We start from the raw sequence: 22,865 nt of genomic DNA on the forward strand, positions 1-22,865 counted from the left end.
TGATCTGAGCACTGTTTATTCAATCTTGTTCTGAGTGTAATTTATTAAACCCTGTTATAAACGCAGCTCTTTCTCAAGGTCAATCGTGTGCTAGACTGTTAGTCTGCTAAATAGTTAACCAATAGCTAGCCGGACTATCTGCATTGACCCTTTTTGCTCTAACTCTTTTGACTCATAACATACGCTGCTGTTACTGTTTATTATCTATCCTGTTGCCTAGTCACTTTATCCCAACCTATATGTACATATCTACCTCAATTGCCTTGCACCCCTGCACATTGACTTTGTCCTGGTGCCCTGCGTATATAGCAAAGTTATCATTAATCGTTGTGTATTTATTCCTTGTGTTATTATGTTTCTATTATTTATTTTCTCTCTCTCTGTATTGAAAACATTTCACTTTTAGTCTACACCTGTTGTTTACGAAGCATGTGCCATTTTTTTTGTAATTTGAACAAATGTGATTGGTTGGATGAAAGCTGACTTAAGGTCCCTGGTTCGTATCCAACCCCTAACTCTAAACTTATTTGGAATTATTTGGAATGCATTTCTTGCCAAACCTTAGCCAATCACATTTGTTTTTTCTATGGAGGAAAGAGCTGCTCTTAGAACAAGATGAAATAAGGAAAACTCCAATCTGACAAAATCATGATAATGTTTCATGTTTTTTCAGAAAGGAAAAGGAGGAGGAGGGTACCACCAGACCCTGAGAGCTGTATGCAACGGCCAGGGGTTCTGCAGGTCAACAAATGGAGTAAAAACAAACATGAACGCTTCTCTGAGCAGCTCTCTGTGCGATTCCATTAGAAATATATTTTCAAAAACATTCAAGTAAGTTACGTTCTCAATGCCTTACAGACACATTTATTGGGACAAAGATCCACCACTTGAATAACATGGTTATCATCATGTCTTCTAGGAAATCTCAGAAATCTATCTCTGCAAAGATTGATAATTTCAGCATCCTCTTAGAGCGCCATGATGAAGAAACCATGTTTCCTCGGCTGGCATTCCTCAAAACTGAGGTTTGTGGAAATAGAACTGTGTTATGTACATTTGGTTGGCTGTTAACTGTGAAATTGTATCATAGATGGTACCAGGGGCGTTGCCAGAATTTTGGGGCCAATTGAAGAAAAAAAAATATTGGGCCCCTAACATAGAAATCAGAATGTTTCAGATTAAAATAACATACTGAACAATATGTGATATTAAATGTACTAACTATAAGCTTCTGCTGCTCTGTACTACAATTGTACACCTTCATCCTTTGCCTACAGGTGGTCGGAAGTTTACATACACCTTAACCAAGTACATTTAAACTCAGTTTTTCACAATTCCTGACATTTAATCCTAGTAAAAATGCCCTGTTTTAGGTCAGTTAGGATCACCACTTTTATTTTAAGAATGTGAAATGTCAGAATAATAGTAGAGTGATTTATTTCAGCTTTAATTTCTTTCATCACATTCCCAGTGGGTCAGAAATGTACATACACTCAATTAGTATTTGGTAGCATTGACTTTAAATTGTTTAACTTGGGTCAAACATTTCGGGTAGCCTTCCACAGGCTTCCCACAATAAGTTGGGTGAATTTTGGCCCATTCCTCCTGACAGAGCTGGTGTAACTGAGTCAGGTTTGTAGGGCTCCTTGCTCGCACACGCTTTTCAGTTCTGCCCACACATTTTCTATAGGATTGAGGTCAGGTATTTGTGATGGCCACTCCAATACCTTGACTTTGTTCTTAAGCCATTTTGCCACAACTTTGGAAGAATGCTTGGGATCATTGTCGATTTGCAAGACCCATTTGCGACCAAGCTTTAACTTCCTGACTGATGTCTAGAGATGTTGCTTCAATATATCCACATAATTATCATTCCTCATGGTGCTATCTATTTTGTGAAGTGCACCAGTCCCTCCTGCAGCAAAGCACCCCCACAACATGATGCTGCCACCCCCGTGCTTTACGGTTGGGATGGGGTTCTTCGGCTTGCAAGCCTCCCCCTTTTTCCTCCAAACATAACGATGGTGATTATGGCCAAACAGTTCTATTTTTGTTTCATCAGACCAGAGGACATTTCTCCAAAAAGTACCATATTTGTCCCCATGTGCAATTGCAAACCGTAGTCTGGCTTTTTTAATGGCGGTTTTCGAGCAGTGGCTTATTCCTTTCTGAGCGGCCTTTCAGGTTATGTCGATATAGGACTCATTTTACTGTTCATCTGCTATGTCATCTTCAGTCTCATCAGGGAAACGTTTTCTTTTTTTCTGGCGGTTCCTCTGTTCACTGTGAAACTGAGTAGTTCCACCCATTTCATTTGCCACCATGGAGGCTTCTGCCAGAAGAGCGTCCCATTGATTACACAGAGCCTGTATTTCTTCCTGTAGTGTCTTAATATGAGCTGCTCCAGTGTCCAGAGAAATATTTCCTGACTGAAGAATTAGACTTCTATTCTCAATACACTGCAAAGATTTTACCCAGAAAGTGAGCAGGAAGATTGCCTTGAAAGACATGAAGTAGCTTTTCAGACGTTTTGCCTCAGATTTGGCTTCGTTTGTCAGGCTACAGGTAGCAAGAAGCATGTCTAGGGCCTTGATGATAGACGGTAAATGAGTTGCCACTGGTCGGACCACAGCATTACTCCATGACTTGTCTGAAAGGCGGTTAAGACAGCAGCCAGTATTCTCCTTGAGAATAGCCCATCGCTCTGGGCTGGCACTGAACAGATTGGAAAGACCATTTACTCTGCCGAAACAAGGTTGATATTTTTGGGTACGACTGAGCTGCATGTACACCCACAAGATTAAGAGTATGGGAGGAACAAGGTGAGTATGTGGCCCGTGGATTCTTTTTGCAGTATGGGTGCTTGAACTCACTTTACTTTCCCTGTCCATTATGTACATCATCAAGATTGAGTGATTTCCCCCAGAATGGCAGATTCCTAGATGCGAAGTACAGTGTCACATCCACAATCCTTTCTAGAAGTCTCTGTTTTTCTACATTTCTGACTGGATTTGTTTCTGCAGCTGACTGTCTATACCTGTATCTGTTGTAATGGTATGCTGCAGATTTGTCCATTTCCAGTAAGTTCTTGTGAGACACACCATCCTCATGCTCTGGCAGTTTGTTATACTTTCTCTGCCATTTCACTGATGATATATTATAGCCATCCTTACTAATCAGAAAACTGGGTGAGAAAAAAGAACACATGGAATGCAATATAATGCCTTTACACTTTTACTATAAAGAAGCCAGACTATCTGCACCTTTTCTCTTCCGTTTGCTGACTTACTGTACTGTAAATAGTTGGGGAATGGCTTGCCTTCTGAGTCTGGGGGCATGATTTTATACAGTTCTGTCTCCTCACCACACCTGTTGGCTAGTCTGCACCTTTTCTCTTCCACCTGCTGACCTACTGTACTGTAAATAGTTGGGGAATGGCTTGCCTTCTGAGTCTGGGGGCATGATTATATACAGTTCTGTCTCCTCACCACACCTGTTGGCTAGTCTGCACCTTTTCTCTTCCACCTGCTGACTTACTGTACTGTAAATAGTTGGGGAATGGCTTGCCTTCTGAGTCTGGGGGCATGATTTTATACAGTTCTGTCTCCTCACCACACCTGTTGGCTAGTCTGCACCTTTTCTCTTCCACCTGCTGACTTACTGTACTGTAAATAGTTGGGGAATGGCTTGCCTTCTGAGTCTGGGGGCATGATTATATACAGTTCTGTCTCCTCACCACACCTGTTGGCTAGTCTGCACCTTTTCTCTTCCACCTGCTGACTTACTGTACTGTAAATAGTTGGGGAATGGCTTGCCTTCTGAGTCTGGGGGCATGATTTTATACAGTTCTGTCTCCTCACCACACCTGTTGGCTAGTCTGCGAACAATAGCTTCCCTTTCATGGTCTTGTACTTTCTCTGGCCACAGTGCTGGATCTTCTAAAAGCTCATCTTCCTCACTTTGAATCTGTCCATACTCTTCCTTTCCCTTATTACTTGCTTGTTCAATCTCTTCTGTCACTCCTTCACTGGCACTGCTGCTACTCATTAACTCCTCTTCCTCCTCCCTGCTCTCCTCTGTCTGTCTGTCTGACAGCTTTCTGCTGAGATTCTGCCTACCTGGGTCTCTCTAGGCACTAGGAAGTGAGTAAACAAAGGGAATTTTAGGTTTAATGTTCGCTCCTACAAAGGTTACCGTACAAAAAATCTACTACTGAAATATATATTTTTTAATAGTATACATATCAAATATAATACACATTTTAGTGTGTCAAAGTTATCATGTGCCTAACTGTACAATTAAAAAATGGTCTAGTTATGCTGCTGCTGCTACAAAACAACTGCCTCACCTCCAAGGTCTGCTGTTTCAATTTCATGTCGTAGACACGTTGGGATCGGTCTACAGCAGTAGTAGTAGTAGCATCTACAGTATGGATAGGTCGGCTACAAGTTAGGTTTTAATTTTAGTCTAGCTAGCTAACAAATATCACGCAAATATTGGGGAATACAGTTATAGTATCTAAATAATAGCTAATTAGCTAGCCATAGCTGGTAGTGGTAGCTCATCATCGTCATGTTAATAATTACTGCTCTGACCAAGCCGACTCAGTCCACGGTAGGCAGCTACATGTAGCTAGCAAGCCATCTAGCTAGCTATATTGGCTAGCTCGGCTGCTCAGTTCGGCATGTGGTCTGCACTGACTTACCACTCAAATCCTTCTCATTTTTTTTCTGGGAAAAATCGTAGTGAGTAACTTTTCCTGAATTTTGTTGTATTTGTCTCGGTTTGCTTTCTTTCCTTTTCTGGAAACCCAATTTCGTTTTTGAGGGGGTTTAGTTGTTATCTTTTGTGAATGCTTAGTCTACATGCCAGAGCAACTGTCAGATCAGCCGTATTTTTTTCTCCTCCTAGAGAATGGACCAAACCATGTGCATTATGGGGGGCTTACAAATGGGATGGTTGGGTAGAAGAGATGCCTGATCTGATTATGGTTATACCTTTTAATTTTCAGCACAGATTTTTTTGTCGAGCATTTTTTAAAAATAATAAGCAAATAATTCTCTAAACATTTAGGGGCCCCTACCAGGATAGGGCCCCATGAATAATTCATGTTGCCCCCCCCTGCTCTGCTTGCCACCAGTGTAATTATTTATGACCTTCCAATAAATGCGGTCAAGTAAAGTGTAATGTTAAGAAGACTAATATTCATAGTATTTTTTTTCTGGTGTCAAAAAGGAACACAAATTGAAGGCAGATCTTAAACATGAGATCATCCAGAGGAAGAAGGAAATTTACTCTTCGCTCATCAAGTCAATCATGACCTCCATGCTCCCCTCCTATACAGGTCAGTCTAACTGTCAGTATCATTCTGTCACTATAATTACCGTTTAATATGCATGTCAATAGCAATCATAAAACAATAGTTCCACAAATTTTTTATATTTTTTTCCTTAACCCTGAAAACAATCTGTGCACAAGGAGTGACTGCAATCCACACTAGTTCTGTTCAACTAGCCACTGCCAGCAAATGATGATTTGATATTTTAAACATGCTAAATGGTTGACATTGGTTTTACGTCTGAAAAATGCTTAAATAGTTGGTTGGCCGTTGTAGGTTTAACAAAACCAAAAGTGTGGATTGCAGATACAAGGTCCATAGACTGCTGTCAAAGGAAAAATAAATACTGTATGTCAATTGGCTGAACTATGCCTTTAACAATCATTGGATAGCAGTGACCCAGTGACCTCATAACCATAACTTTATATAACTTACTTTGTAAACTTTTTTTCTCTGATTTTTAGAGGCTTCAAATGTACATGGGAAAGGATCCCTAAAGAGAATGCAGGACATACTCGAGAGTCACATTGAGTCATCAAAGAGCACCATGTTCCACGATGCTAAGGGGAAGATGCTGAAGCTACTAACCAAGCTCAGGGTAGGATACTTTATGTCACTGTTCCAATTCAATTATTGAAGTATTAATATGGGCACCATAGGTCTTATGCTTGACACACTCAGTTTAGCACAAACACCAGATAATTCCCCAAAAACAACAGATAATTCCCAAAAAGAGTAGAACTAGCTCACCTGCATTTAAAATTTGATTTGACTTTTGAAAACAGGTAATGTAACAGAGTTCAGTTCACGTAAGAGTTTCATAGCGAATCATGTTACAGAACAGGCCGCGGGGGACACAAGGTGCTGGCGAATGGGTTTAGAATTGTGAAATATTGAAAAGTGGCAGTTGGTATGCAAGTGCGCATCGTCTCAATTCTAATTTTGTCCAAAACAGTGGCAGACTGGAGTGATCACTATCAAACACATCAGCAAGTGGCCTCTCCATAAAGGACTTAGGGACCAAGTGTTCTTTCAACATAACATTGGCGATGTCTTGTCTTATGTTAACAAGTCCGAGGAGCTGCATAATGGGCAGGTCTCTCTCACGGTTTGCTGCTATGATTGCATAGAATGAATCAACGCAGCTGTTTCTTTGTAGAGATAATTATCCCTAGGCTTTACAATCCTGTGTTAGACTATCAGGTTGGCGTTATTTTAATCCAAATCCAAGCCTAATGTAAATTGTTGTCAAGGGGTAAAGTAATATAAACAGGCGCACTTTTATTTTCGTTCCAAAAACACGAGAGCACTACATAAATCAAACACGCTCAAAACACGGAACATAACTAAAGTAAAGCGCGTAATAAAACACCACAATAACATGAAACAATTACACACAAATACATGATGGGAAACAGAGGGTTAAATACACATAGATTGATTGGGGAAATGAAAACCAGGCGTGTAAGGAACAAGACAAGACAAATGGGCATATGAAAAATGGAGCGGCAATGGCTAGAAAGCCGGTGACGTCGATCGCCGAACGCCGCCCGAACAAGGAGAGGAGCCAATTTCCGTGGAAGTGACAGTACCCCCCCTTGACGCGCGGCTCCAGCTGCGTGCCGACACCGGCCTCGAGGACGAACCGGAGGACGAGGCACAGGGCGATCCGGTGATGGTGAAACTCACGCAGTAGTTCAGGATCCAGAACATCTGCAACCGAAACCCAGCACATCTCCTCCGGCCCGTACCCCTCCATGAGGTACTGAAGGCCCCCCACTCGAAGCCTCGAATCCAGGATGGAACGAACGATGTACGCCGGGGCCCCCCTCGATGTCCAAAGGGGGAGGGACCTCCCGCACCTCAGATTCCTGGAGCAGACCAGACACCACCGGCCTGAGGAGAGACACATGGAACGAGGAGTTAATACGATAATCAGAGGGAAGCTGTAATCTGTAACATACCTCGTTCACCCTCCTCAGGACTTTAAATGGCCCCACAAACCGCGGACCCAGCTTCCGGCAGGGCAGGCGGAGGGGCAGGTTATGGGTCGAGAGCCAGACCCGGTCCCCTGGTGCGAACACCGGGGTCGCACTGCGGTGACGATCCGCGCTGGTTTTCTGGCGACCCACGGCGCGCTAGAGTTGGACACGGGCATGTCTCCTCCGTGCGCCTAAACCAGTCGTCCACCGCAGGAGTCTCGGTCTGACCCTGATGCCAGGGTGCCAGAACCGGCTGGTACCCCAATACGCACTGAAAGGGGGAGAGGTTAGTGGAGGAGTGGCGAAGCGAGTTCTGTGCCATCTCGGCCCAGGGCACGAACACTGCCCACTCCCCTGGCCGGTCCTGGCAATAGGACCGCAGAAACCTGCCCACATCCTGGTTGACTCTCTCTACCCTCCCGTTACTCTCGGGGAGAAAACCTGAGATCGAGACCCCCAGACGTTCCATGAACGCCTTCCAAACTCTCGACATGAACTGGGGACTCCGATCTGACACTATATCCTCAGGCACCCCGTAGTGCCGGAAGACGTGAGTAAATAGGGCTTCCGCAGTCTGTTGGGCCGTAGGAAGACCAGGCAGAGGATGAGATGACAATACTTAGAAGAACGATCCACAATTACAAGGATTGTAGTGTTTCCCTGTGAAAGAGGAAGATCTGTTAGGAAATCCACTGACAGATGTGACCAAGGTCGTTGTGGAACGGGTAAGGGATGTAACTTACCTCTGGGCAGGTGTCTCGGAGCCTTACACTGGGCACACACCGAGCAGGATGAGACATAAACCCTCACGTCCATAGCCAAAGTGGGCCACCAGTACTTCCCAGTCAGACAGAGCACCGTCCGGATGACCAGAGGAGGGAGACGTGTGTGACCAGATCAACTGGTTACGGACAGCAGACGGAACGTACATGTGCCCAACAGGACACTGGAGGGGAGCGGGCTCTGTACACAACGCATGCTCAATGTCCGCATCCAGCTCCCACACGACCAGCGTTCGTATGGCCCGAGCGCTGTGAGAGCACAGCCTCGGACACGTCCACCTTCACTATGAATGCCAAAGAGCGACCCGGATGGGCCAGCACGGGAGCCCAAAAGCCCTGTCCGCCTCAGCCAACCACTGCAACCTTACAGGACCCCCCTTCAGCAGTGAGGTAATGGGCGCAGCAACCTGGCCAAAACCCCAGACAAATCTCCAGTAGTAATTGGCAAACCCTAAAAATCGCTGCACATCCTTTACCGTGGTGGGAGTCGGCCAATTACATTGACTCAATCTTCGTGGCGATAAGAGGTAGCGGGTAACTGTACCTCACCGTGATTTGATTGAGAACACTACAGTCAATGCACGGGTGTAAACCTCCATCCTTCTTCACAAAAAATAAACTCAAGGAGGCGGGTCAAGTAGAGGGCCGAATGTACCTGACGCAAGGATTCAGAGACATATGTATCCATAGCCACCGTCTCCGCTTGCGACAGGGGATATACGTGACTCCTGGGAAGCGCAGCGTCTGCCAGCAGATCCCACGATCCCCCCCGTCGATGAGGTGGTAATTGATTCGCCTTCTTTTTCCAAATCGGCATATTCTGGGGGGATGTGCACGGTGGAGACTTGGTCTGGACTTTCCACCGTGGTAGCACCAATGGCAACCCCTACACACCTCCCTGAGCACTCTCGCGACCACCCTGTGAGAGCCCTCTGTTGCCAGAAAATAGTGGGGTTATGTAGAGTCAAACAGGGAAGGCCTAGTACCACAGGAAACTCAGGAGAGTCAATGAGGAAGAGACTGATTCTCTCCTCATGATCCCTCTGCATAACCATGGCCAAGGAGATGGTGGCCTCCCTGATTAGCCCGGACCCTAATGGTCGACTATCTAGAGCATGTCCCAGGAAGGGTCTAACAATAGGAAAAATGGGGATCCCTAACCTAATGGCTAATGCTCTGTCGATAAAATTCCCATCTGCGCCTGAATCGACGGGCGCCTTATGCTGGTAATGTGGGGAAACCTCAGGGAAACAAACAGGCACAAACAGTTGATCAACAGAGGACTCTGGATGAGTGTGGTGCAAACTCACCTGGGGTGACGCCAGAGTCACCCTGTTGCCTCGACTCCCAGAGGAACCAACACGGCACCGACCGGCAGTGTGTCCTCTGCGGCCACAGATGGTGCACGTGATGGCTCCTCCTCCAGTCTCCCTATGAGCAGCCCCTCCTAACTCCATGGGCACCGGAGCGGGGGTGCTGGAAGATGGAACCGACAGAGCCCCCTCTGGACATCCACAGGTGACCAGCAGGTTATCCAACCGGATGGACAAATCCACCAGTTGGTCAAAGGAAATGGTGGCATCCCTGCAGGCCAGCTCAAGTCGGACGTCCTCTCGTAGTCTGCATCTATAGTGGTCGATGAGGGCCCTGTCATTCCAGCCTGCTCCGGCGGCCAAGGTCCGGAATTCCAGGGCGAAGTCCTGGGTGCTCCTCGTCCCCTGCCTCAAATGGAAGAGCCTTTCCCCCACCGCTCTGCCCTTGGGTGGATGGTTGAAGACGGCCCGGAAGCGACGGGTAAACTCCTCGAAGTGGTCTGACGCCGTGTCTCCTTCTCTCCACACGGCGTTTGCCCACTCCAGCGCTATTCCTGTGAGACAGGAGATGAGGGCGGCCACTCTCTCCCTTCCCGAGGGAGCTGGGTACAGTGGCCAGGTAGAGGTCCAGTTGTATTCTCCCACTGGAATTCTCTACGGATGGGACGGGTGGAGACAACCCCGGTTGTGCTGGTCGAGGCACTGGAGAAACTTCCTGTCTCTCCCAGCGGTCCATGGTCTGGACAGTGCGATCCATCATGGCACCAAGATGTTGTAACATGGCCGAATGTTCCTGGACGCGCTCCTCGACTCCTCTAACCGGGGTACATGCTCCTGCTGACTCCATAGAGTTGTGTAATTCTGTCAAGGGGTGTACTAGAGGCGAAGTCAGGTGCATGAGAGCAGAGTAATGTAAACAGGCACACTTTTATTTGAAGTAGATTGATTGGGGAAATGAAAACCAGGTGTGTAAGGAACAAGACAAGACAAATGGACATATGAAAAATGGAGCGGCAATGGCTAGATAGCCGGTGACGTCGATCGCCGCCCGAACAAGGAGAGGAGCCAACATCGGCAGAAGTCGTGAAAATTGTGATGACCTCAGTTACACAAATCTCACAAAACTCTGTATTGGAATGTACTGACTTTATATCCTACGTACACTTTTTAATCAATTTTGGCACTGTAATAAATGTTTCACATAGGCCGTTTTCTATAGTTTTTGCATTCAGTTTCCCTTTAAAACTGAGGGACAAATGTAAATTTGCACACTTGAAGTCTGAATCATCTATAAGTAACTTCATTAAGTTACACAATACATTTTTAGATACTTTAGGATGATTTGGACAGGAAGACCGAAAACGCTAATATTGGTACCATTGACTAACATCGTGCCACGAATGCAAAATACTAGCATTGAAACAGTGGCGAGTGGTAATTTAAACAAATGCATGGATTGCTGTCATACCTTGTCCATAGACTGCTTACAAGGTAAGGAGACCAATATGTCATTTTTTCATTTGGGTGAACCCTCCCTTAAAATCTTCCTAGATGTCAGACAAACATGAAGTAGAACATGCCAAAATAGGGATTGTCTCAGAGAAAACAGAATTATTTGAATGAAAACACACTACCAATGGAATTTGTTACATGGTTTGGTTTAGCAAGTGTGTAGGTGTATGTGATCAGCGATTAAATTACATGTTTAATGAAAATGTACACACAATGTCATAAGGATATAAAAGATGTTTGTGGCAGGACCCCAGTACTGTCAAAATTATAAAATAAAAAAGGTCCTTGGAATTCTGATCTTCTTTAAAAAAACAGAAAATGTTCATTACATCTCCTTTTTACTTCCATTAGGAATACATTGTGCAGGAAATAAGGTCTAAACTAAAGGAAGCTATGAAGCAGTCACTCCACAATGAGCTACCTCTCCCAGGTAAATCAAATACACTTGTTTCCATCACATTTTGGATTGGATGCTGTCTGTATGGTTCAAATGCATATATAATGTAACATTCCAGGTTATACATGTACAATTTCCAGCTGAAAATGTCAATTACAATGCCAAATGTCAATGCCATACCAGTAGTAGTAAAGGAAGGGAAATCATGTTACTGAGTGGTTAAATTAAGTGTTAGGGTAAGGTTAGAAAAACTAAAACAACACAAATCCCCCAAAAGTAATGTATTTTCTTTGTTGCAGATATATCTGAGCACTATGAGATAGTGAAGAGCGCCCATGAAAAGATGACGGGTAAACCTATCACAGATGTTGAAGATGAGAAATGGTAAAGACTCACTGCTCCACATAAAACCATACATTTGAAAGTCTGAAACAAAGTAGGTTCAATCTGTAGCACTGATGAGCCGCACTTTAAAACTTCTCTAGGATGGGTGCAACGGTAGTGTCCCACCTGACCAACATCCAGTGAAAGTGCAGGGAGCCAAATTCAAACTACAGAATTGTACATATTTAACAATCTTGAAAATACACATGCACTATGTCAAAATAAAGCTTAACTTCTTGTTAATCAAGGCTTTATGGCGAAAGGAAACTATTCGATTATCTGAGGTCAGCACCCAGCACACAAATTCATAGTAATCAATCAGGCAGGTGGCGACAAAAAAGTCAGAAATAAAGATATAATTCATGCCTTACCTTTGAAGAGCTTCTTCTGTTGGCACTCCAAATGGTCTCAGTTACATTACAAATGGTCCTTCTGTAAATGTCTTTTTTAGTTCCATTTAAAAAAAAGTCAATAATCCACTCGGTTTCCATCGGTAAAAATGTATACAAAATGAATCCCAAACGTTATCAATAAACTTATCCAAACAAGTCAATCAACGTTTATAATCAATCCTTAGGTACCCTAATACCCAAATAAACAATGACATTTAAGACAGAGAATCGTTATTGTCTTTACTGGAGGCGTTCTTTTTGTTTATCTCGGCCATGTGCATGGAAACACTACAGCCAAAATGGGAGCCCTTAGAAAAGCAACTTCTTCTTCCTCATTTTTCCAAAAACCAGCCTGAAACTCTTTCTAAAGACTGTTGACATCTAGTGGAAGCCCTAGGAACTCAATTGGGCACGATTTCGCCCTATTATAAAAGTGCCAGCCATTGAAATCAGTGGTAGGACGAACATTTTTTGGGGGGGGTTTGTCCTCTGGGTTTTGCCTGCCATTTCAGTTCTGTTATACTCAGACATTATTTTAACAGTTTTAGAAACCTTACAGTGTTTTCTATCAAAATCTACCAATTATATGCATATCCTAGCTTCTGGGCCTGAGTAGCAGGTAGTTTACTTTGGGCACGCTTTTCATCCGGACGTCAAAATACCGCCCCCTATCCCAAATAAGTTAAAAACCCCTAAGATCTAAGAGTCCGGGGCTGATTTTTACTAAGCTAACATATGGAATAGTTTTAAGAAGGTCATACAAAGGATCATTTAGCTAATTGATTTGGAATGTTAGGATCCCTGTAAGTATGAAACCTTGAATTTGGACTTACATTTAATAACATATTCATACCAGTGGAGGCTGCTGGGAGGACGGCTCATGATGATGGCTGAAACGGAGAGAAAGGAATGGCATCAAATCATTCAGATAGTTTGTTTTGAAGTGTCTGTCCTATATCTGAGAGATAAGAAAGATAAAAAGAAAAAATGTTTGCCACCACAATGAATTTGAAAAGAAACAATCAAGATGAGCTGAAAGTGCAGACTTTCAGCTTTGAGGGTATTTACATCCAAATCGGGTGAACAGTGTAGGAATTACAGCACTTTTTATATCTGGTCACCCCAATTTTAGGAGCTCAAAAGTAATTGGACAAACTAACATAATCATAAATTCAATTGTGAGTATTAATACTTGGTTGCAAATCCTTTGACATCACCAGATGCTGAGTTTCTTCCCTGGTGATGCTCTGCCAGGCCTTTACTGCAGCTGTCTTCAGTTCCTGCTTGTTCTTGGGGCGTTTTGCCTTCAGCAAGTGAAATGTATGCTCAATTGGATTCTGGTCAGGTGATTGACTTGGCCATTGCAGAACACTGCATTTCTTTGCCTTAAAAAGTATTGGGTTGCTTTCGCAGTATGCTTCAGGTCATTGTCCATCTGCATTGTGAAGCGCCCTCCAGTGAGTTTAAGCATTTGACTAATTCTGAGCAGATAATATAGACCTAAACCCTTCAGAATTCATCCTGCTGCTTTTGTCAGCAGTCAGATCATCAATAAATACAAGGGAACCAGTTCCATTGGTAGCAATACATGCCCACGCCATAACACTACCTCCACCATGCTTCATAGATGAGGTGGTATGCTTCGGATTATGAGCAGTTCCTTCCCTTCTCCATGCTCTTCTCTTCCCATCATTCTGATACAAGTTGATCTTTGTCTCTTCTGTCCATAGGATGTTGTTCCATAACTGTACAGGCTTTTTTAGATGTTGTTTGGCAAACTCTAATCTGGTCTTCCTGTTTTTGAGGTTTACCAAAGGTTTACATCTTCTGGTAAACCGTCTGCATTTACTAAGGTGAAGTCTTGTCTTGAATGTTGACTTTGACACAGATACGCCTACATCCTGGAGGGTGTTCTTGAACTGGCCAATTGTTGTGAAGGGGTTTTTCTTCATTCACCATAGTTGTTTTCCGTGGTCTTCCGGGACTTTTGGTGTTCATGAGCTCACCAGTGCGTTCTTTCTTTTTAAGAATGTACAAAATACAGTGCTCAAAAAGATAAAGGGAACAGTAAAATAACACATCTTAAATCTGAATGAATGAAATAGTCTTATTAAATACTTTTTTCTTTACATAGTTGAATTTGCTGACAACAAAATCACACAAAAATTATCAATGGAAATCAAATGTATCAACCCATGGAGGTCTGGATTTGGAGTCACACTCAAACTTAAAGTGGAAAACCATACTACAGGCTGATCCAACTTTGATGTAATGTCCTTAAAACAAGTCAAAATGAGGCTCAGTAGTGTGTGTGGCCTCCAAGTGCCTGTATGACCTCTCTACAACTCCTGGGCATGCTCCTGATGAGGTGGCGGATGGTCTCCTGAGGGATCTCCTCCCAGACCTGGACTAAAGCATCCGCCAACTCCTGGACAGTCTGTGGTGCAACGTGGCGTTGGTGGATGGAGCGAGACATGATGTCCAAGATGTGCTCAATTGGATACAGGCCTGTTGAATGGGCGGGCCAGTCCATAGCATCAATGCCTTCCTATTGCAAGAACTGCTGACACACTCCAGCCACATGAGGTCTAGCATTGTCTTGCATTAGGAGGAACCCAGGGCCAACCGCACCAGCATATGGTCTCACAAGGGGTCTGAGGATCTCATCTCGGTACCTAATGGCAGTCGGGCTATCTCTGGCGAGCACATGGAGGGCTGTGCGGCCCCCCCAAAGAAATGCCACCCCACACCATGACTGACCCACCGCCAAACCGGTCATGCTGGAGGATGTTGCAGGCAGCAGAACGTTCTCCACGGCATCTCCAGACTCTGACACGTCTGTCACATGTGCTCAGTGTGAACCTGCTTTCATCTGTGAAGAGCACAAGGCGCCAGTGGCGAATTTGCCAATCTTGGTGTTCTCTGGCAAATGCCAAACGTCCTGCACGGTGTTGGGCTGTAAGCACAACCCCCGCCTGTGGACGTCGGGCCCTCATACCACCCTCATGGAGTCTGTTTCTGACCGTTTGAGCAGACACATGCACATTTGTGGCCTGCTGGAGGTCATTTTGCAGGGCTCTGGCAGTGCTCCTCCTGCTCCTCCTTTCACAAAGGCGGAGGTAGCGGTCCTGCTGCTGGGTTGTTGCCCTCCTACGGCCTCCTCCACGTCTCCTGATGTACTGGCCTGTCTCCTGGTAGCGCCTCCATGCTCTGGACACTACGCCAACAGACACAGCAAACCTTCTTGCCACAGCTCGCATTGATGTGCCATCCTGGATGAGCTGCACTACCTGAGCCACTTGTGTGGGTTGTAGACTCCGTCTCATGCTAACACTAGAGTGAAAGCACCGCCAGCATTCAAAAGTGACCAAAACATCAGCCAGGAAGCATAGGAACTGAGAAGTGGTCTGTGGTCACCACCTGCAGAACCACTCCTTTATTGGGGGTGTCTTGCTAATTGCCTATAATTTCCACCTGTTGTCTATTCAGTACAGTATGTGAAATTTATTGTCAATCAGTGTGGACAGTTTGATTTCACAGAAGTGTGATTGACTTGGAGTTACATTGTGTTGTTTAAGTGTTCCCTTTATTTTTTTGAGCAGTGTACTTGATTTGGCCACACCTAATGTTTTTGCTATCTCTCTGATGGGTTTGTTTAGATTTTTCAGCCTAATGATGGCTTGCTTCACTGGCAGTGACAGCTCTTTGGACTTCATATTGAAGGTTAACAGCGACAGAGTCCAAATGCAAATGCCACACTTGAAATTAATTCCAGACCTTTTATCTGCTTCCTTGTAAATGAACTAATGAGGGAATAACACACACACCTCTCCATGGAACAACTGAGCAGCAAATTGTCCAATTACATTTGGTCCCTAACTCCTACTCCATTCACCTGATTTGGATGTAAATACCCTCAAATTAAAGCTGAAAGTCTGCACGTCCATCTCATATTCATTATTTAAGTTTAACTCCAATATGCTGTGGTAGAAAGCTAAAATAATAATAACTTGGTCAATGTCCAAATATTTATGGACCTGACTGTACATGTTCATAAGAGTTGTGAGTGTGGCTACAGACGTTTGTGAGAAGACTGATTTACTGTATAGCTCCTGGTCTGACATCCACCACTGTAGCTCTGCCACCTTCCACCACAGATGAAGAATGCCACGATGGATTGAGATGCAGCCCATGCAAAAGAAAACAGATATTTAGCTTTAACAGATAGATTTTAATGAGGATGTTTTTAAATGCTAATTAGATTGACGCGGGGTGCGGACATCAACACTAGGGCGGTCGCATAGCGCAATTTTGCAGATCCCCCTGCAAGGTGAAAGCAGTTTAACCGCTAATGTCATGCTATTATACACATTTTGTCATGAGGCTGAGAGTAGCCGTCATTTAACACATTTAATGTTGTAAATTACAATTGTAGCTGGAAATGGCAGATTTTTTGGGAATATCTAAATAGGCGTACAGAGGCCCATTATCAGCAACCATCACTCCTGTGTTCCAATGGCACATTGTGTTAGCTAATCCAAGTTTATCATTTTAAAAGGCTAATTGATCATTAGAAAACCCCTTTGCAATTATGTTAGCAAAGCTGAAAACTGTTGTTCTGATAAAAGAAACAATAAAACTGGCCTTCTTCAGACTAGTTGAGTATCTGGAGCATCAGCATTTGTGGGTTTGATTACAGGCTCAAAATGGCAAGAAACAAAGAACTTTCGCCTCTTCCCTGTTGACATTGAGACTGGTATTTTGTGGGTACTATTTAATGAAGCTGCCATTTGAGAACTTGTGAGCCGTCTGTTTCTCAAGCGAGACACTCTAATGTACTTGTCCTCCTCCTCAGTTGTAGTAACCCAAAAAGGGTTAAACAAATCAATATATATTTTATATTTGAGATTCTTCAAATAGCCACACATTGCCTTAATGAAAGCTTTGCACACTCTTGGCATTCTCCCAACCAGCTTCATGAGGTAGTCACCTGGAATGCATGAAATGGGGGGGGGGGTATAGAAGATAGCCTTATTTGGTAAAAGACCAAGTCCGTATTATGGCAAGAACAGCTCAAATAAGCGAAGAGAAAGGACAGTCCATCATTACTTAAAGATATGAAGTTCAGTCAACCTGGAAAATTTCAAAAACGTTTTCAAGAAGCAAATACCTTCAAGCGCTATGATGAAACTGGCTCTCATGAGGACCACCATATCAATGGAAGACCCAGAGTTACCTCTGCTGCAGAGGATAGGTTCATCAGAAATTGCAGCCCAAATATATGCTTTAGAGTTCTAGTAATAGACACATCTCAACATCAACTGTTCAGAGGAGACTGTGTGAATCAGGCCTTCATGGTTGAATAGCTGCAAAGAAACCACTACTAAAGGACACCAATAATAAGAAGAGACTTGCTTGGGCCAAGAAACATGAGCAATGGACATTAGACTGGTGGAAATGTGTTCTTTGGTCTGGAGTCCAAATTGGAGATTTCTGGTTCCAACCGCTGTGTCTTTGTGAGACACGGTGTGGGTGAACGGATAATCTCTGCATATGTAATACCCACCGTAATGCATGGAGGAGGAGGTGTGAAGGTGTGGGGGTGCTTTGCTGGTGACACGGTCTGTGATTTATTTAGATTTCAATGCATACAACCAGCATGGCTACCACAGCATTCTGCATCAACACACCATCCCATCTGGTTTAGGCTTAGTGGGACTATCATTTGTTTTTCAACAGGATAATAACCCAACACACCTCCACACTGTGTAAGGGCTATTTGATCGAGAAGGAGAGTGATGGAGTGCTGAATCAGATGACCTGGCCTCCACAATCCCCCAACCTCAACCAAATTGAGATGGTTTGGGATGAGTCGGACCGCAGAGTGAAGGAAAAGCAGCCAACAAGTGCTCAGCCTATGTGGGAACTCCTTCAAGACTTTTGGAAAAACATTCCAGGTGAAGCTGGTTGAGAGAATGCCAAGAATGTTCAAAGCTGTCATAAAGGCAAAGGGTGGCTTTAAAAAATTCTCAAATATAAAATATATTTTGATATGTTTAACACTCTTTTGGTTGCTACATGATTCCTTATGAGTTATTTCATAGTTTTGATGTCTTCACTATTTTTCTACAATGTAGAAAATAGGACAAATAAATAAAACCCTTGTATGAGTAGGTGTTCTAAAACATTTGACCGGTAGTGTATATATATTTTCATGTTGATGTTTTAAAGCTCAGGGATTTTTGAAAGATGGAACAATCTCAACTTTTTTTCCACAAAGATTTGTCTTAATTTGAAACATATAATTTGATCGAACAAAGTATCAGCTATCAAATCATGTAAAGGAACAACCTCCTAATTTTGTATTTTTTCTTTCATAAAATTCAACTAACTGGATTTATGTCAACTCTATCAGACACCATAAATGACATTTCATTTTTACAATTATCATCCAACAAGTGTTTAAAGGCTGTTGATTGTTTAAATTCCAACATTAAATTATTAAAATATGTAATACAAATCTCCAAAATTATATTTGTTTGGTTTTGTAGCTCCAGGGCTAATTTGTTTTTCTAGATTGAGAACATAAAACAGCATTTATAAAGCAAACATTAACCCTTAGGTTTAGAACAGCAAATACTTAAATAGTTTAAATGTTGCAGAACAGTGATTACAATATGTTTTCAAAATCTATAAAAAGTCTGATCTGAAGGGGGTTAGCCATCACTGACGGAGTTCACAACATGTACCCAAAACATCTTTTTTCCTCTAAAAATAAAAGTTCAATACAAACAATTGTGAAATATGGAAAAGGATTAATTTGAAATTCACCATTCTATCATATCTTTCAGCACTCTGACGGAGTTAACGTTAGACAAAAATCTGATGGAGTTTGGAAAATGTTTCTTTTTTCTTTTTCATTCGTGGTAAACATAGCAACAATTTAGACGTTGTTTTTCCTATGTTGATTTATGACTGTAAAATCGAAGTAAATGTACAATTTTAAAACCAAGATTAAAATAGAATATGAATTTATCAGGAATATGGAGTTGACAGTTTATGGTTTGACCGTGGTGATTCCAATATTGTTTGTTTAAATCTATCAAAAGTAGAGAACTTTACAGACCATGAGTGGTCTTGTTGTACTACATGAAATGAGGACATGAATAAGGGGTCCTTATTGTATAGTTTACCCTGCTCATTCCTGATTAATTTAGGATTTTAGACACATTTGATGGACACATAATTTAGGATTCAAAGTTTTGAGATAAATATTATTTAGTCACAGAGTGCAATTGCACAAAATGACAATAATTTATTATTGACAGTTTAAAAATAAAATAAAACTTTTTGGGAGAGTTTGAAATTGGAATACTTTGCTCTGGTAAAGGGAATTTGCAGCCATTGAGATGATACAGAAATGAATCATATTTAAAGTATTAAAAAAACTCCCAAAACAAATATTGTCTTTATAAAATGGCCCAAAACGAGATTTTTTAAAATATTTTTTTATTGTAATTTGTAACCCCCAATTTTGATCTTGTCTCATCGCTGTAACTCCCCAAATGCTCAGGAGGCGAAGGTCGAGTCATGCGTCCTCTGAAACATGACCCGCGAAACCATGCTTCTTAACACCCGTCCGCTTTACCTGGAAGCCAGCCACACCAATGTGTCGGAGGAAACACTGTTCAACTGACGACCGAGGTCAGCCTGCAGGCGCCCGGTCCACCACAAGAGTGAGATGAGCCAAGTAAAGTCCCCCAGCCAAACCCGGACTACGATGGGCCAATTGTGCGCTGCCCTATTGGACTCCCGATCACGGATGGTTGTGATACAGCCCGGGATTGACCCGAGTCTGTAGTGACGCCACTCGGGAGGCCCCACCAAAACGTATTGTCCCGACTTTGAAGAATCCCTGAACTAATTCCCTGCTATTCTACAAAGTTTGCCATGAGGATGAGAGAAAATGTTGCAGTTTTAAAGATAGTTTTGTGAAATTGTCTTTACTTTTAAATCGCGCTATAACACGGATCTTCCGAAATACAGACTGCATTTTGCCCTAAGCTGTCAAAGGTCCAAGTAAACTATAATGTTGTTGTTGTTTTTCAGTGATGATGTGAAGTGACTAGACAGTGGCATTTATACCATTCTGATGATGTATTCTGTTTGTCTGTGTTGTCCTCCATGTCCTCTATAAAGAGTCTGAATGATTTGCCTTCACAATTAGCTTCCAGACACATATTAACAAATGCTTTTGTTTGTGCTGGTCTTATATTTTGTATTTATTCTGAGTGAAATGACTTATATAATTTGTTTATTTTTTTATCATTGTAGTGTTCCAGAACACAGCTCGGGGAAGGAAACGACATCTGAGCAGGTAACTGCCAAAATAAAGTTAACACCAACATAAAGTCTCTTAATAGGGCGTTGGGCCACCATGACCACGAGCCAGAACAGCTTGGCATAGATTCTACAAATGTCTGGAACTCTATTGGTGGAATCCGACACCATTTTCACACAAGTAATTCCATGTTGTTGATGGTGGTAGAAAACGGTGACTCAGGTGCTGCTCCAGAATTTCCCATAAGTGTTCAATTGTGTTGAGATCTGGTGGCTGAAACGGCCGTGGCATTAGGTTCACATCGTTTTCATGCTCATCAAACCATTCAGTGACCACTAGTGCGCTATGTATGGGTGCATCGTCATCCTAGCTGTCACGCCTGCTCCCACTCTCCCTCTCTGGCGTTCGAGGGTGCCAGACTGCCTTCATTACGCACACCTGTCACCTGTCACCGTCGTTACGCGCACCTGCGCTTCATCACCAGTCACCATCATGCGCATTTGTTGATTGACTTCCCTATTTCTGTCTGCTTCCTGGTGTGTTCCCTTTATCAGCATTGTTGTAGTTTCCCCTGTTCCTGTTCTGTTTCATGTCCGTTATTCATTAAATGTTCACTCCCTGTACCTGCTTCTTGTCCCCGGCGTCTGTCCTTACACATAGCTATGGTAGCCAAAAATAATGGCCAAAATAATGGCCTGCCCAGCATTTTATACATGACCCTAAGCATGATGGGATGTTCATTGCTTCATTAACTCAGGAACCACGCCTGTGCGGATGCTCCTGCTTTTAATATACTTTGTGTTTCCATTATTTTGGCAGTTCCCTGTACATTAATTGAAGAAAAGTTTCAAATCAAATGACACTGTGAGATTAAAATGAGGTTGATGGTTATTTTTGCACTTTTCACAATTCTTTGGCATTTTCTCCAGAGTGTATATAAAAGGATGTTTGTGATATATCTTGTTTCTGTTTCACCTCTTAAATGGTTGTAGAATCCACTAACAGAACTACACAGGTCTCAATTTGTTGATGGAAGGCCGTGTGATTCCCACCAACAGGTTCCACTTCGAAACAACAGGAATGATGAGAAGATAAAGAAAAAAAAGAGAAGTGTGAAGGATGTTCTTGCAGGTAAAAGCCATCGTTGCTATAGGCTGTGTTTGTTCTAATGAAATATTTTCTGCAACCATTACTATACGAGTTGATGCTTTCTTCTGTAAAATGTACTAAGTGTCTCCTTTCACCTGAAATCGCAGATGCTGAGTTTGTGGATAAGCACATGAGTGCACTAATCAAGAGAGTCACAATGGTGATGGCTATAGCAGATGACCTACTGGGAAAGAAAATGATCCAAGATGAAACATATTCGAATATCTATGCAGCCAAGACCAATGCGAAAAAAATGAGGAAGCTGTTTCAGGTTGTACGCTCAGGAGGGCTACCAATTAAATCAGCCTTCTACACAGCTCTCCAAACTAATGAACCTAGTCTTGTCAAGGACTTGGGTAAGAACAATAGATACTATTTTCACCATGTGATTACCCTAAAACATTGTGTGTCTTCTTGTGCATTTTGATATGATGTACAGTACAGATATTTTCCCATTCCTCTCCCAGAGGCAACAGAACCTTTCCCCTGATGACAGAACTGGCTTGGGCTTCAAGTGCTGGACAAAGGGCAGCAGGCAGTCTCACCGCCTGTGGAACTGCAGCGGAGTTACTATCCTCCTAATTCCCCTATGGGTGTTGGGGGACGTAACCAACTAGCTCTATCATCCTCTTTTGTTTTTGTGGCTTTATGCTAACTGAAATCTGTGCTCTTGCAATCTGCTATAGCCTGGTACTTTGTTTTTCTCAGAATGTTTTGTGTGTTTTTGTTTTAATCAAACCCATCTTTAGTGTTCTTACTGTATGTGTGAGGGGAAAGGGACAACACAAAAAATGGTTTCATCTGATGCAAGTTAAAACATGTAAATGCATAATACTTGAGGACAACAGAGGGACAAACAGGTTGAGTAGCATATATGCTTGTTAATTGATTTATGCATTATTTGAAATATTTGGTATATAATACAATCATGTTATGTGGAAAAGTTTGTCACAATTTATTTGACCAGAGGACAATATCAGTGGAAACAGTGCCATGAAGTAAAGGGCAACCCAAGATAAAATCTTGATCATGTATGTAACGTTTTGTTTTAGATGTGAACTTGATTATACCAATGAATTGTGTTTATCTCTGTTGTAGCTTAACTTCTGATTTTATTATGACGCCTGGTTTATTTCATCATTCATTCTGTTTGTTCAAAGTAATCTCTAAATCATCATTATATCTTCAACTAATTTTACATTGTATGTTTCTGAGTTGAATGTCGTATTGCCTAAATCTTTCCTCAATAAAACATTTTTTAGAAATAATATATTC

General features: G+C 42.7%; 1 protein-coding gene across 11 annotated transcripts in view; it reads left to right on the forward strand.

The window, feature by feature from the left end:
* The window catches only part of LOC115117473 (nuclear GTPase SLIP-GC-like), a 44,583-nt gene that overhangs the window by 20,066 nt on the left and 1,652 nt on the right, over positions 1–22,865 (forward strand). For 6 of the 11 annotated variants that reach the window (XR_010461235.1, XR_010461237.1, XR_010461236.1 and 3 more), the window contains exons 14-20: positions 674–831; positions 920–1,025; positions 5,236–5,344; positions 5,803–5,936; positions 11,279–11,357; positions 11,624–11,708; positions 20,435–20,477. Coding sequence is in view for 6 of the 11 variants with exons in the window: in XM_065010576.1 (XP_064866648.1) it covers positions 674–831; positions 920–1,025; positions 5,236–5,344; positions 5,803–5,936; positions 11,279–11,357; positions 11,624–11,708; positions 20,435–20,477 (714 nt within the window). In the remaining 5 variants the exon portion in view is untranslated. Of the gene's footprint in view, positions 1–673; positions 832–919; positions 1,026–5,235; positions 5,345–5,802; positions 5,937–11,278; positions 11,358–11,623; positions 11,709–20,434; positions 20,478–21,433; positions 21,573–21,697; positions 21,947–22,057; positions 22,861–22,865 lie in introns of those variants that run through there. The other 5 variants (XM_065010570.1, XM_065010571.1, XM_065010572.1 and 2 more) reach the window with 3 other exon arrangements.

Source organism: Oncorhynchus nerka, linkage group LG26 (assembly GCF_034236695.1).
Source record: "Oncorhynchus nerka isolate Pitt River linkage group LG26, Oner_Uvic_2.0, whole genome shotgun sequence".
Classification (NCBI taxonomy): Eukaryota; Metazoa; Chordata; class Actinopteri; order Salmoniformes; family Salmonidae; genus Oncorhynchus; species Oncorhynchus nerka.